Below are 15,638 nucleotides of genomic sequence, written 5' to 3'. Positions count from 1 at the left end.
CCCAGTTTTTAAATAAAATTTTAACAAATCTCTTCATTTGGTAGAGCTGGTCCTCCAATCATAAACCTTGAGAAGTGGGCTGGCTCTTTTTTGAGTTTCAGAAAATCTGTATCAGCTTGCCAAACCTTAAACAAATGCTATTGGGATTTAAATCAGAATTACTGTTACCAGTATTGAAATTCCATATTCACGAAATGAGGTCATGTGAGTCTTTCCCTCACCCTCCCTTTTTTGGTTTGATTTCCTTTTTATTACTATTATGTTTTTTTTAATGTTAATTTATTTTTGAGAGAGACAGAGCGTGAGTTGGGGAAGGGCAGAGAGAGAGGGAGACACAGAATCTGAAACAGGCTCCAGGCTCCGAGCTGTCTGCACAGAGCCTGACATGAGGCTCAAACCCATGAACATGAGATCATGACCTGAGCCGAAGTCGGATGCTTAAACGACTGAGCCACCCAGGAGTCCTTAGTTTGTTTTCGTTAATGCTACTCAATAGATTTAAACTTTTCTTCACAAATGGTGCGCCTGGGTGGCTCAGTTGCATCAGTTAAGCGTCCAACTTCAGCTCAGGTCATGATCTCATGGTTTGTGAGTTTGAGCCCCACTGTTAAATATTATCCAATCATTTTTCTGCATCTACTGAGATGATATATGGTTTTCTCTTTAAAAGGCATAATGAATGAACTGAACTAAGATTCTCTCTCTTTTTTTTTTTTTTTTTTTTTAGGTTTTTAAATTTTTTTTTTTTCTTTTTGAGAGAGAGAAAGGGGGAAGGGACAGAAACAGTGGAAGTGAGGGAATCCCAAGCAGGCTCCACACTCATTGTGGAGCCTACATGGGGGTCGATCTCATGAACCGTGAAATCATGACCTGAGCCAAAATCAAGAGCTGGATGCTTAACTGACTGAGCCACCCAGGTGCCCCAAACTATAGATTTCCTCTCCTTTTGAGAGACAGAGAGAAAAAGAACTAGTGGGGGAGGGGAGAGAAAGAGGGAGAGGTAGAGAATCCCAAGCAAGCTCTGCATTGTCAGTGCAGAGCCTGATGCAGGGCTTGAACCCATAAACCTGAGATCATGACCTGAACTGAAGTCAGGCACTTAATAGATTGAGCCACCCAGGTGCCCCAGACTACAGACTACCCATGATAAGCCCCACTTGGTCAGGATAAATTATACCTTTTATATACTGCTGTTTATGTTTTAATATTATTTAGAATTTTTGTATCCTTATTCATAAGTGACAAAAGAAAAGTACAGGACCTTCTCATATTATTCTTTGGTGTAATTATCAAAAGAAGTATCCCCTCTTCCTGTTTTCTGGAAGTAAGAAGAGTTAAATAACTTACTTATTAAACATTTGGCAAAACTCCTACAGCAATTTCTTACTCGACACATCTCTGGAGGCAAGGGAAACAAAAGCAACAATGAACTATTGGGACCTCATCAAAAGAAAAAGCTTCTGCACAGTGAAGGGAACAATCAGCAAAACTAAAAGGCAACCGACAGAATGGGAGAAGATATTTGCAAATGACATATCAGATAAAGGGTTAGTATCCAAAATCTATAAAGAACTTATCAAACTCAAAAAACAAACAATCCAGTGAAGAAATGGGCAAGACATGAATAGACACTTCTCCAAAGAAGACATCTAGATGGCCAACCGACACATGAAAAACTGCTCAACATCACTCATCATCAGGGAAATACAAATCAAAACCACAATGAGATACCACCTCACGCCTGTCAGAATGGCTAACATGAACAAGTGAGGCAACAACAGATGTTGGCAAGGATGTGGAGAAAAAGGATCTCTTGCATCGCTGGTGGGGATGCAAACTGGTGCAGCCACTCTGGAAACAGTATGGAGGTTCCTCAAAAAATTAAAAACGGAACTACCCTACGACCCAGCAACCGCACTACTAGGCATTTATCCAAGGGATACAGGTATGCTGTTTTGAAGGGGCACATGTACCCCAATGTTTATAGCAGTACTATCGACAATAGCCAAAGTATGGAAAGAGTCCAAATGTCCATCGATGGATGAATGGATAAAGATTTGGTGTGTGTGTGTGTGTGTGTGTGTGTGTGTGTGTATATACATATATATATATATACACAATGGAGTATTACTCAGCAATCAAGAAGAATGAAATCTTGCCATTTGCAACTATGTGGATGGAACTAGAGGGTATTATGCTAAGCAAAATTAGTCAGAGAAAGACAAATATAAGACTTCACTCATATGAGGACTTTAAGATGTAAAACAGATGAACATAAGGGAAGGGAAGCAAAACTAATATAAAAACAGGGAGGGGGACAAAACATAAGAGACTTTTAGGGGCGCCTGGGTGGCGCAGTTGGTTAAGCGTCCGACTTCAGCCAGGTCATGATCTCGCAGTCTGTGAGTTCGAGCCCCGCGTCAGGCTCTGGGCTGATGGCTCAGAGCCTGGAGCCTGTTTCCGATTCTGTGTCTCCCTCTCTCTCTGCCCCTCCCCCGTTCATGCTCTGTCTCTCTCTGTCCCAAAAATAAATAAACGTTAAAAAAAAAAAATTAAAAAAAAAAAAGAGACTTTTAAATATGTAGAACAAACAGAGAGTTACTGGAGGGATTGTGGGAGGGGTGGATGGGCTAAATGGGTAAGGGACCTTAAGGAATCTACTCCTGAAATTATTGTTGCACTATATGCTAACTAATTTGGATGTAAATTTTAATTAATTAAAAAAAATTGGCAAGACTCCTCTGTAAAACCACTTAGATCTGGCATTTTCGTTGTGAGAACAGTCTTTGCTGCTAATTTAATATGTCATGATTATAAGGCTAATCAGACATCCTATTAGAGTCACTTTTAGTAAGTTATGTTATTCTAGGAATTTGTCTTTTCAATGGTGTGCATAAAGTTGTTAATGTTCTTTTTAATTTCCTTAGTTACTTGTAGTTCTTTTTTTTCATTTCTAATATTATTTGTATCCTCTTTTATTCTTTAGAAATCTTATAAGATTTGACTAATCTTAGTCTTCTGAAAGATCCAAATTTTGCCTGTTAATCCTCTCTACTGTATGATTTCTTTCTCCTTACTACTTTTCTTTCTAAACTGTGTACCTAAGTCATTAATATTCAGACTTTGTATTTTGCTTATTATCTTTCTAAAAGTCTTTTTAATTTCCTTCAAAATAACATTTTCATTGTAATTCACTTCTGAATACCAAATTTCCCTTGGTTTTATTTGAACCATGAGTGTTTTTTTTAATCAGTAATGTTTGGGGACTTACTTTTCTGTTATTATTTCTTAAAAAAATTTTTTTTTTAGTATTTATTTATTTTTGAGAGACAGAGCATGAGCAGGGAAGGGGCAGAGAGAAAGAGGGAGACACAGAATCCAAAGCAGGCTCAAGGCTGTGAGCTGTCAGCACAGAGCCTGACACAGGGCTTGAACCCATGAACCGTGAGATCATGACCTGAGCATAAGTCAGATGCTTAATCGACTGAGTTACCCAGGCGCCCCTCTGTTATTTATTTCTAATATAATTAATCACACCGTGATCAGAGTCTCAAGGATTCTTTTAAATTTACTGATCTTCCTTGAGTTATGATTGGGCTATGTTCTGATAAACCCACTGTTAAGATGATACTGGTTAAGTTAAAAATACATTTAGGGGCGCCTGGGTGGCGCAGTCGGTTAAGCGTCCGACTTCAGCCAGGTCACGATCTTGCGGTCCGTGAGTTCGAGCCCCGCATCAGGCTCTGGGCTGATGGCTCAGAGCCTGGAGCCTGTTTCCGATTCTGTGTCTCCCTCTCTCTCTGCCCCTCCCCCGTTCATGCTCTGTCTCTCTCTGTCCCAAAAATAAATAAACGTTGAAAAAAAAATACATTTAATACACGTAACCTACTGAATATCATAGTTCAGCCTAGCCTACCATAAATGTGCTCAGAACTCTTTTAGCCTGTAGTTGGCCAAGCAAAATCATCCAGCACAAAGCCTATTTTATAGTAACATATTCACTATCTCATGTAACTTACTGAATACTACACTGAAAGTGAAAAAAGGAATGGTTGTATGGGTACAGAATGATTTAAGTTTATCAATTGTGTACCCTTGTGATCACATAGCTGACTGGGAGCTGTGACTCACTGCTGCTGGCCAGGATTGGGAATGAATATTGTACCATATGTCACCAGCCCGAGAAAAGATCAAAATTCAAAGTAATGCTTCAACTGAATGTGTTTCCGCTTTCAGATCATAGTAAAGTTGAAAAATTGTAAGTTGAACCATCATAAGTCAGGAACCATTGGGGCGCCTTGGTGGCTCAGTCGGTTAAGCATCCGACTTCACCTCAGGTCGTGATCTCACGGTTCACGTGTTTGAGCCCCACGCCAGGCTCAGCCTGCTTCGGATTCTGTATCTCCCTCTCTCTGCCCCTCCCCTCCTCATGCTCTGTCTCTCAAAATAAATAAACATTAAAAAATAATAATAAGTCAGGAACCATCTATATCGAGATTTGCTTTTTCGGCTCAATATGTATACAAATTATGTAAGTGCCCCATGTGTGCTTGAGAAAAATCTGTATTCTTTAATAATTGTGCATGGCATTCTATTAACCATATGTCCATTAAATCAAGTTGTTCACCTTGTTATTCAACTCTTCTATTACTTTACTAACTTTTTTCTTGACTTATCAACAGTAAATGTATCCATTTCACCCTGTAGTTTTATTTTGCTTTATATATTTTATGACAATTTTATTAGAGGTACATACATTTAGAACAGTCTGTCTGAACACCAGTTCCTGTTGTTGTTGTTGTTTTTTAATTATTCCTTATAATTCCTTTTTGTCTTATTTTGTTAGGCATTACAAATATAGCTATCGCTTCCATTCCAGCCAGGGTGTAATAACAGGGATTGGATTTATCCTCCTGCTGTAAACTTGTTTCAGGTATTGGACACAAGGCACTGAAAATCTGTGATCCCCAAGAGGGTGAGCCCTAACTTATCTCCTTGGCTTTCTGCCTGGAGGCACGTTCTAGACCACTGAGCAGGAAGACAGTTACCAAAGAGCAAAGCAATCTCACTAGTTGAGGAAAAAGATCAAGGAGATTAAGACAGCTGGAAATTGTGAGGCAGAGTTCCAGAAAAGAGCAAAATACACGGAAAAAAAGCTCAGGAAATGCTTGGGGTTCCCTTAAATCTGGGATAGAGACTAAGGATGTACAGGTGTGAGGTGAAGAAGCTTCATGAGTCAGGCAAAGAGCAACGGGGAAGCTGTAAACTCAACAGTTCCCAGAGCTCACACAGGGCTGGAAAGCATTTGGTGAATCAGAATGGAGATTCCTCACTGATCACTCACTCAGGGCATACATTGAACCCTAAAAAGGGCTATGCCTTAAGAGTAAGATCAAACTATCCCTAGAGGGGTGCCTGGCTGCCTCCATCAGAGTAGTGCGGGACTCTTGATCTTGGGGTTGTGAGTTCAAGCCCCACGATGGGTGTAGAGATTACTTAAATATATAAAACTTAGGGGGGGGAAGTCCCTAGACAAGACTACTAACAAAGCTTCCAAACAACACTTCAACTGATCAAGTGGGCAGAATGTAACAACTGCCTATAAGGCTCTACATCCTTAAAAAAAAAAAAAAAAAAAAAAAAGACAATAAAAATTACATCAAAAATCCAATTAAAAACTTGTAGATATGGGGCGCCTGGGTGGCGCAGTTGGTTAAGCGTCCGACTTCAGCCAGGTCACGATCTCACGGTCTGTGAGTTCGAGCCCCGCGTCGGGCTCTGGGCTGATGGCTCAGAGCCTGGAGCCTGTTTCCGATTCTGTGTCTCCCTCTCTCTCTGCCCCTCGCCTGTTCATGCTCTGTCTCTCTCTGTCCCAAAAATAAATAAATGTTGAAAAAAAAAATTAAAAAAAAAAAAATAAAAACTTGTAGATATGCCAAGAAGCAGAAAAACATGACACACCCACAGAAAGAAGAAAATCAATCGAGACAGACCAAAAATGATGCCACAGTGGCTCATGCGATGTTTACCAAATGGCCTAATTTATCTGTAGCTGCATTCACAGGCGAAAAAGTGGGGGGTGAGGAAAGTTGACAAAAAACTTATGAAGAAACAAAGAGTAAAACATTTCCAAACTTGATCCCATAAACCCAAGAAATCATGATAAACCTTAAGAATGGTAAAAACAAAGAAAATCACACTAAGGGACATCATAGTCAAATTCCTGAAAACCAGTGATAACGAAAATCTTAAAAACAGCTAGAATGACTCATTACATGCAGAAGACCAAAGATAAGAATGACCTGACTTCCTGTCAGAAACTATGCAAGTCAGGGAGCCTGGGTGGCTCAGGTGGTTAAGCAACTGACTCTTGGTTTCAGCTCAGGTTCAAGCCCCACATCAGGCTCGGGCTCCATGCTGGCAGTGTATAGCCTGCTCAGGATCCTCTCTCTCCCCCTCGCTGTCCGCCCCTCCCTCCCCTACTCTCTCTCTCTTTCAAAATGAATTAACTTAAAAAAAAAAAAAAAGAAACTATGCAAGTCAGAAGATAATGAAATACGAAATTGTATTGAAGGAAACCTGTCAAACTAGAATTCTATACCCAATGAAAATACTTTCAAAAAATGAAAATGAAATAGGAATCGATTCTTCAAACAAAACCTGAGACTTTGTCTCTAGCAGACACTTGGGCTTGTGTCATAGTCTCACAGTTTGTGAGTTCGAGCCCCATGTCAGGCTCTATGCTGACAGCTCAGGGCCTGGAGCCTGCTTCGGATTCTGTGTCTCCCTCTCTCTCTGCCTCTACCCCACTCACACTCTGTCTCTCTCTCAACTGAAAATAAATAGAGGCACCTGGGTGGCTCAGCTGGTTGAGCGTCTGACTTCGGCTCAGGTCACGATCTTCCAGCTCGTGGGTTCGAGCCCTGCGTCGGGCTCTGTGTTGACAGCTCGGAGCCTGGAGCCTGGGGCCTGCTTTGGATTCTGTGTCTCCCTCTCTCTCTGCCCCTATCCCACTCCCATTCTGTCTCTGTCTCTCTCAAAAATAAATAAACATTAAAAAAAAATTTTTTTAAAAGAAATACTACATTTAAGTAGAAGGAAAATTATGCCAGATGGTAACTCAGATCTTCACAAAAGGAAGGATACTAGAAATGGTAAACATGTAAGTACATATAAAATAAAGTCTTCCCATTAAGAAACTTCTTTAAAGGTAATAAGCCAATAATGGAGATAAACAGGGAAGTATGGCCCATTTGAAGGGACAAAATAAATTGACAAGAAACTATCCCTGCTGCTAGAGATAGTAGACAAAGACTTTCAAACAACTGTCTTAAATACAAAGAACTAAAAAAAAAAAAAAAAAAAAAAAGACAAACAACTAAAGGAAATCAGGAAAGCAATGCAGAACAAAATGAGAACAACAAATAGAGAAAGAATCAACCAGAGGTTCTGGAGTTGAAGGGCGTCTGGTTGGCTTGGTTGAGAGGACCATTTGACTCTTGATCTTGGGGTTGTGAGTTTGAGCCTTATGCTAGGTATAGAGATTACTTAAATTAATTAATTAAAAAAAAAAGGCAGTTCTGGAGTTGAAGAGTAACTAAAGTTAGTTGAAAAGTAACTAAAATGAAAAATTCACTAGAGGGGCTCAATAGCACACGTGAACAAACAGGAGGACCAACAAACTTGAAGACAGGAACACAAATTATGTACTCTGAGGAGAGGAAAGAGTGAAAAGTAACAGAGCCAATGGAGTCCATGGAATTCCAACAAGCATATCCAAAAAGTATTACGGGAGTCAAAGAAACAGAAAAGAAAGGGACAGAAAAAATTTAAGAAATAATAGCAGAAAACCTCCCAAATTCAATGTAAAACATGAATCTACCCATAAAAATATTCAATGAATCCCAAGGAGGATAAATTCAGATCTACATCTAGTCACATAATCAAACTATTGAGAGCCAAAGACATAGAGAATCTTGAAAGCAGCAAGGGAGAAGTGACTCATCACATACAAGCCAATTTCCCATTAGAAACCATGAAGGCCAGAAGGCATTGGGATGACACAGTTAAAGAACTGAAAGGGGGGGAGAAAGCCAAAGAACTCTACATTTGACAGAATTGTGCTTCAAAAACAAGGGAGAAATTAAGACACTTCTAGATAAACAAAAGCTGACAGAGTGTGTTACCATGAGACCTGCTCCACAGGAAATGCTAGACAGAGTCCTGTAAACTGAAAATGAAGTGAAATGAAAGGACACTACACAGTAACTTGAAGCCAATAAAGGTAACTATATGGGTAAATATAAAAATCAGTATTATTGGTTTGTAACTGCTTTTTATCTCCTACATGATTTAAAGAAAAGTGTATAAACTAATCACAAATTTATGTATGTTACTGGGCATATAATGGGTACGTGTAAAGATGTACTTTGTGTGACGGCAACAACATAAAGGGGGAATTGGCGCTGTACAGAAACAGATTTTTTGAAGTTGGTACCAATTCAAACTATATAGCTATAAATTTAGAATGTTAAATGTAATCCCCATGGTAACCACACCATCTAAAAAAAATACATATACAAAATAGAAATAAAAAATAAACACGAAAGGAAATGAAAAGGGAATCAAAACCATTCACTACATAAAATTAAACACAAAAGGCAGTAATTGGAGGAAGAGGGGGACAAAAAAAGTAGAAGACCTAAAGAAAACAAAGAATAAAATGCCAGAAGTCCTTCCTTATCAGAGTAATATGTGTAAATGGATTAAACTCTTAAGTTGTTATATGCTGTCTACAAAGACTTTACTGCATATCCAAAGACACAAACGGGTTTAAAGTAAAAGGATGGAAAAAAATATTTCAAGCGGGGTGCCTGGGTGGCTCAGTCGGTTAAGCATCCGAGTTTGGCTCAGGTCATGATCTCACAGTCTGTGAGTTTGAGTCCCGCATTGGGCTCTGTGCTGACAGCTTGGAACCTGGAGCCTGCTTCAGGTTGTGTCTCCCTTTCTCTAACCCTCCCTGTTCATGCTCTGTCTCTCTCTGTCTCAAAAATAAATAAATATTAAAAAAAATTTTTTTTAAATATTTCAAGTATATGGTAGCCAAAAGAGAGCTGGAATAGCTAACCAATATCAGACAAAAAACCTTAAGTCAAAAACTCGTATGAGAGATCAAGGACGACATTATATATTGACAAAACGGTCAATTCATTAAGAAGATATAATAATTATAAAACATATATGCACCAAAACAGAGTCCCAAAATATATGAAGCAAACAAACATGGTCAGAAGTGAAGGGAAAAATAGTTCTACGATAGTTCTTGCAGACTTCCATACACCACTTTCAATAATGAACAGAATACTTAAATAGAAGATTAATAAGGAAACAGAGGACTTCAACAACATTATGAATCAGTCAGACCTAAAAAGACATAGAACACTCCACCCAACAATAGCAGAATATACCTTCTCGAGTGTACATGGTACATTCTCCAGAACAGACCATGTTAGGCCACAAAGAGTCTCAATAAATTCTCAATAAATTTGACCATACAGAATGAAGCTAGAAATTCAGAAATATGGGGAAACTAACAACACACTCTTAAATAATAAAGTTGGAAGACTCACACTTCCTGATTTTATAACTTCCTACAAAGCTACAGTAATCAGAATAGTGTGGTACTGGCATAAGGATAAACATACAGATAAATGGAATAAAATTGAGTGTAGAAATAAATTCATACATCTATGGCCAACCAAATAATTTTGATAAGAGTGTCAAGTCCATTCAACGGAATAAGAATACTCTCTTCAAAAAATATTACTGGGACAACTAATATCTAAAGGAATGAAGTTGGACCCCAGGCTTACACCATACACAAAAATTAACTCCAAATGGATCAACAACCTAAATATAAGCTAAGACCATAAAATACTTAGAATAATACATAGAAAAAAAATTTTATGGCCTTGGATTTGGCAATAGATTCTTTTGCTATGACATCAAAAGCACAAGCAACAAAAGACATTAACAAGAAAGTGAAAAGACAACTTACAGCATGGGAAAATTATTTCCAAGTCATGTATCTGATAAGGGTTTAATACCAAGAATATACAAAGAATTTCTACAGTTCAACAACAAAAAGACAACCCAATTTAAAAATGGACAAATAATTTGTATACATTTCTCTAAAGAAGATACATAAATGGCTAATATGCATATGGAAAGATGCTCAACATAGTCTTAAGAGAAATGCAAATCAAAACTACAATGAAGGGTGCCTGGGTGGCTCAATAGGTTAAGCTTCCAACTTTGGCTCAGTTCATGATCTTGCAGTCCATGAGTTTGAGCTCCATGTCAGGCTCTGTGCTGACAGCTAGGAGCCTGGAGCCTGCTTCCAATTCTGTGTCTCCCTCTCTCTCTGCCCCTCCCCTGATCATGTTCTGTCTGTCTCAAAAATAAACAAACATTAAAAAAAAAATACAATTAAAAAAAAAAAAAACTACAGGGGTGTCTGGGTGGCTCAGAAGGTAGAGTGTCTGACTTTTTGGCTCAGGTCATGATCTTGCTGTTTGTGAGTTCGAGCCCCGCATCGGGCTCTGTGCTAACAGCTGAGCCTGGAGCCTGCTTCTGATTCTGTGTCTCCCTCTCTCTTTCTGCCCCTCCCCTGCTGTGCTCTCTTTTTCTCCCCAAAATAAATAAACGTTAAAAAAGAAAAAACCCAAAACTACAATGAGATTTGATTTCATGCCTAATAAATAGCTATAATAAAGACAAAAGAAAACAAAATACCAAGTGTTGGCAAGGATGTGGAGAAATTAGCATCTGGTGCATTCCTGGTGGGACTGTAAAATCTACACTTTTGTATATCTAAAAAAATTGAATGGGGCGCCTGGGTGGCTCAGTTGGCTAAGCGTCTGACTTCAGCTCAGGTCATGATCTCACGGTTCGCTGACTTTGAGCCCAGGGTCACTGCACTGACAGTGAGAGCCTGTTTGGAATTATCTCTCTCTGCCCCTCCTGTGTGTGTGCTCTTTCAAAATAAAACAAAAAAACTTTTTAAAAAAGCTAAAATGGTGAGTTATATTATATTTTACCAAAATTAAAAAAAAATTTTTTTTTAATGTTTATTTTTTTGAGAAAGAGAGAGAGATAGAGTCCAAGCAGGGGAGGGGGGGGGGGAGGCAGAGAGAGAGGGAAACACAGAATCCAAAGCAGGCTTCAGGCTCTGAGCTGTCATGATGCACAGAGCCCAATGCGGGGCTCGAACTCACGAACCGTGAGATCATAACCTGAGCTGAAGTCAGATGCTTAACCAACTAAGCCACCAAGGCGCCCCTTTACCAAAGCTTTTTTTTTTTTTAATTTTTTTTTAACATTTATTTATTTTTGAGACAGAGAGAGACAGAGCATGAACAGGGGAGGGTCAGAGAGAGAGGGAGACACAGAATCTGAAGCAGGCTCCAGGCTCTGAGCTGTCAGCACAGAGCCCGACGTGGGGCTCGAACCCACGGACCGTGAGATAACCTGAACCGAAGTCGGACGCTTAACCGACTGAGCCACCCAGGCGCCCCCCTTTACCAAAGTTTTAATTGCAGCATACCTCTGCCAATTAAAACTAACACCGAATCCCTGTTCTATATGTTTTTTTAGATACCATATTTGTCTGTTTGCATTCACCAGTTACAGGGCCAATTATATTAACTCTATTTTCTTATTTTCTGTGTTCTTTTTTAAGTGTTGGCACTTAAAAAAGTTGACATGGGGCTCAAACTCATGAACTGTGAGATCATGACCTGAGCCAAAACCAAGAGGGGACACACTTGACCAACTGAGCCATTCAGGTGCCCATTACATTGTGTTCTTGATGTTTCAGCATTTGGGACCTTTACAGACCCAGGGACAGACTGCCCCTCCCATGGCTAATGCCTAAAGGTAACAACTTGCCTAACAGCAAAGTCCAGAGCCATATCTCCTCCTCTACCTTGCCTATACACCCAGGAGACAATATTCCTTCACTTTAATCATCTCTTGGTGAGGTAGTAGGCAAGTAGAAACCACTCCTACAGACCAAAATCCTTTGGATTAATTCAAAGTTGCCAGTCCTAAACAGTTTGCTCTGCCCTGCCTTCACTTTCCCTCAGAAACCTTAATAAAGTCTCTGGCCTAGGGTTGAGCTTCGGCTCAGGTCATGATCTCACTGTTCGGTTCAGTTTGTGGGTTTGGGCACCCATTGGGCTTGCTGCTGTCAGTGTGGAGCCTATGTTGGATCCTTTGTCCTCCTCTGTCTGCCCTCCCCCTGCTTGTGTGTTCTCTCTCTCTCTCTCTCAAAACACACACACACACATACACACACGTATACACAGACAATATATATACATATGTATATATATACATATGTATTTCTTCTGTGACCCTGCACGCATGCAGTGGCTTCCTCTCTGAGACCTGAGTGTAACAAATGTATTCCTTTCATGCCACATTCCTGTCTCTTCCTGTGGTCAGAGAGGCTTTATCATACCTTACCCAATATTTACATTTTTAAAACAATCTCACTATCTAAAGACCTGATGAAAGTGAAGCTGATTATGTTAACCCACAAGTCCTTTAGAGGCCTTTCTGATTCTCTGAATTTCTAACTGGAAATTATCAAGAGTATTTATTGCTAATGGGGTGAAAAATAAGTTTTATAGGCACACAGAACGAACAACTAAGATTGCCCCCTTTGTAGCATGGTTGGGGGATTGTACTGAGAGTTTAAAAAGAAATCTCCGAAGAAGATGGGGGCTGCTTCTTCAACCAGGAAATCATGTTGGGGGTGGAAACAGAATAAGGAAGTACATAAATGGCGGGGGGGGGGGGGGGGGGAGAAGAGTCTATTAAGAGAATCTGAGTGAAAGAAAAATGAAAATGGAAGTTGAAGAAAGCGCTGAATTCTGGAGCTAGAGAAACTGAGGAAATGAAACTTCAGAGAAGGCACCTCCGTCATTCTGTAAAGTAGCTTGGTGAACCAACTGCGGTGGTAGGGTCTTAAAATGTGCAAGCCTACACACCTACTTGGCAAGTCCCAAGTGAATTTATTATTTAAAAAAAACATTCTAGGGGAATGCAGTGGCCTCCCTTTGGGGTTACTGATTACCCCTGTGCCTGGAGACTAATAGGCACAGGACAGATTCCTAAAGGCAGGACTGTGGACCGCTGTCCCCCATTACCTGACACATGGTTTTTCATGACTCTGAGCCTGGGCTCTCCCAGGGAGCTGTCCCTTCCTTCGAGCAAAGCTGACAACAAAGCTGGAAGGAGAACCAAGATGTGCTTCTTTAGTCACCATGGTGACAAGAAACCATCACAAATATTTGCTTGTGACTTCACTGGAGAAGGCAGGCAAGGGAGGTTAGATTGGAAGAAGGAACAACCACAGAAGCATATCTGGAATCAGCAACCAAAGGAATGCTGGGCTCTCATTTAAGGACCAACAGGCAAAGGGTTTGTTTTCATCATGCACTCCCTTACTGGATTAAGAAATCCAGAATACAAATAACCTTTTCTAGCATCTGACTGTCTTAGACAGCCTTTGGGTTTTCTTAGTCAAGGAATTCTCTCAAAGTGAATAGGTCCCTGAAGTTATACCTCCCTTTTCTTAGGAAATAAGTGGCTAATGTTGCAGTGTACTCTCTAAACGTTTGGAACCAAGGGACGAGCAATGATACAAAACAGGCACAGACCCTGTTATGTCCTGAATTGTACCCTGCCTACAACTCATATTTTGAAGTTCCGGCGGACAAGGTCTTTTTATTTTTTTAATGTTTATTTTTTTCTTGAGAGAGAGAGAGACAGAGTGTGAGCAGGGTAGGGGCAAAAAGAGAGGGAGACACAGAGTCTGAGGCAGGTTCTAGGCTCTGAGCTGTCAGCACAGAGCCCAATGCGGGGCTTGAACACAAGGACTGCAAGGTCATGACCTGAGCTGAACTCAGATGCTTAACCGACTGAACCACCCAGGCACCCCCAGACAGGGTATTTTTAAAGAAGTGAGGATACTGGGGTAAGGCCCTAATCCAATTATGATTAGTGTCCTTATAAAGAGAATATTAAGATATAGATGCACACAGAGGGAAAACATCACGTGAACATGAAGACAGCCACTGATAAACCAAAGAGAGAAAGAAAAAGGCCTCGGAAAAAGCCAACCTTGCTGACATCTTGATCTCGGAATTCTAGCCTCCAGAACTGTGGAAAAATAAATTCCTGTTGTTTAAGACATCTTGGCTGTGGTACTTTGTTTTGGCAGCCCTAGCAAAATAATATAAGCTCTGACTGATAGAATCAGAGTCTCTCTTTTTTTAATTTTTTTAAATGTTTATTTTTTTTTGACAGAAACAGAGCATGAGTGGGGTAGGGGCAGAGAGAGGGGGAGACACAGAACCTGAAACAGGCTCCAGGCCTGGAGCCTGACATGGGGCTCAGACTCACGGACTGCTAGATCATGACCTGGGCCGAAGATGGATGCTTAACTGCCTGAGCCACCCAGGTGCCCCCAGAGTCTCTTTTGAGACTCATACAACTTTAAAATTATGCACATGTTCTCAGAAAAAGGCATACTACATATAGCCAGCTATCCTGTGTGTGGGATGGGAATGATTCTACTACACCTTCAAGCTCACATCCTGTATACCTGCTGGCTCTAGGACTTTCCAAATCAAAGCCTTATGTTCATGGTCTGTACTTCAAAAAGCTACCAAGTAATCACTTGGCATCTGCCTAGAAAAAGCCCAAAAGAGCTATATTTAGTAAATAAGGGAACTAGCATTATTTTCTAGGTAATGACCTGACAATCTTCAACGGAGATGGGACTTGGAACACTACGAAGCAGTCAGTCCTTTCAAATTAGTTCCCTTGCCCTGGTGTTAAGCTGAGTGGGCGCTGATCACTGCAGAAGGAAGCTTTCTAAAGAAATGTGATTGTAGCTGCCTGGGCATCAAGGATGAGCTGAGGCTTTAAATCATGCAGACTCACTGTTGGGCATATGCTACAATTAGGAAGCTTTACAACTCATCATGATGCATTAAAGGTTACTTAATGATAGTGGGAAGAGGGATAAAAAAGATAAGTGGTTATCTCTCAATTTAAGGCCTCTTCCTTCAAGAAAGAAATCTGATTCCTCCTAGGCTAAAAAAATGGCTTTTTTTAGTTGGCCTCTCATACCTTTCACTAGGAATTATCTAGCTAATATGTATCAACATAAGATTCCTGGGTTGGGGGCCCCTGGGTGGCTCAGTCAGTTAACTTCAGCTCAGGTCATGATCTCACAGTTCCTGGGATCAAGCCCTACATCAGGCTCTGTGCTGAGACTGCAGAGGCTCCTTGGGATTCTCTCTCTCTCTCTCTGCCTCTCCCTTGCTTATGCAAGCTAGCACGTGCTCTCGCTCGTGCTCGCTTTCTCTCTCTCTCTCTCTCTCTCTCTCTCTCTCTCACACACACACACACACACACACACACACACACACACACACAGAATCCTGGGTTAAAATACTACGGCCAGGGGCGCCTGGGTGACTCAGTCCGTTAAGCTTCTGACTTCAGCTCAGGTCATGATCTCATGGCTGCTGAGTTCAAGCCCCGCATCGGGCTCTGTGCTC

General features: G+C 40.5%; 1 protein-coding gene across 2 annotated transcripts in view; it reads right to left on the bottom strand.

Annotated features, from left to right (window-relative positions):
• Positions 1-15,638, bottom strand: part of KPNA6 (karyopherin subunit alpha 6) — a 67,953-nt gene that overhangs the window by 23,822 nt on the left and 28,493 nt on the right. Inside the window, exon 1 of one of the 2 annotated variants that reach the window (XM_040467812.1) lies at positions 13,215-13,328. The exons of the other annotated variant lie outside the window; for it this stretch is intronic. Coding sequence (XP_040323746.1) covers positions 13,215-13,233 — 19 coding nt within the window. The 5' untranslated portion in view covers positions 13,234-13,328. Of the gene's footprint in view, positions 1-13,214; positions 13,329-15,638 lie in introns of those variants that run through there. 2 annotated transcript variants of the gene reach the window in all.

The sequence above is a fragment of the Herpailurus yagouaroundi genome, unplaced genomic scaffold, assembly GCF_014898765.1.
Source record: "Herpailurus yagouaroundi ecotype Mexico unplaced genomic scaffold, PumYag 77, whole genome shotgun sequence".
Classification (NCBI taxonomy): Eukaryota; Metazoa; Chordata; class Mammalia; order Carnivora; family Felidae; genus Herpailurus; species Herpailurus yagouaroundi.
Note: the sequence above shows the minus strand (reverse complement) of the source record. Positions and strands in the feature narration are given on the sequence as shown.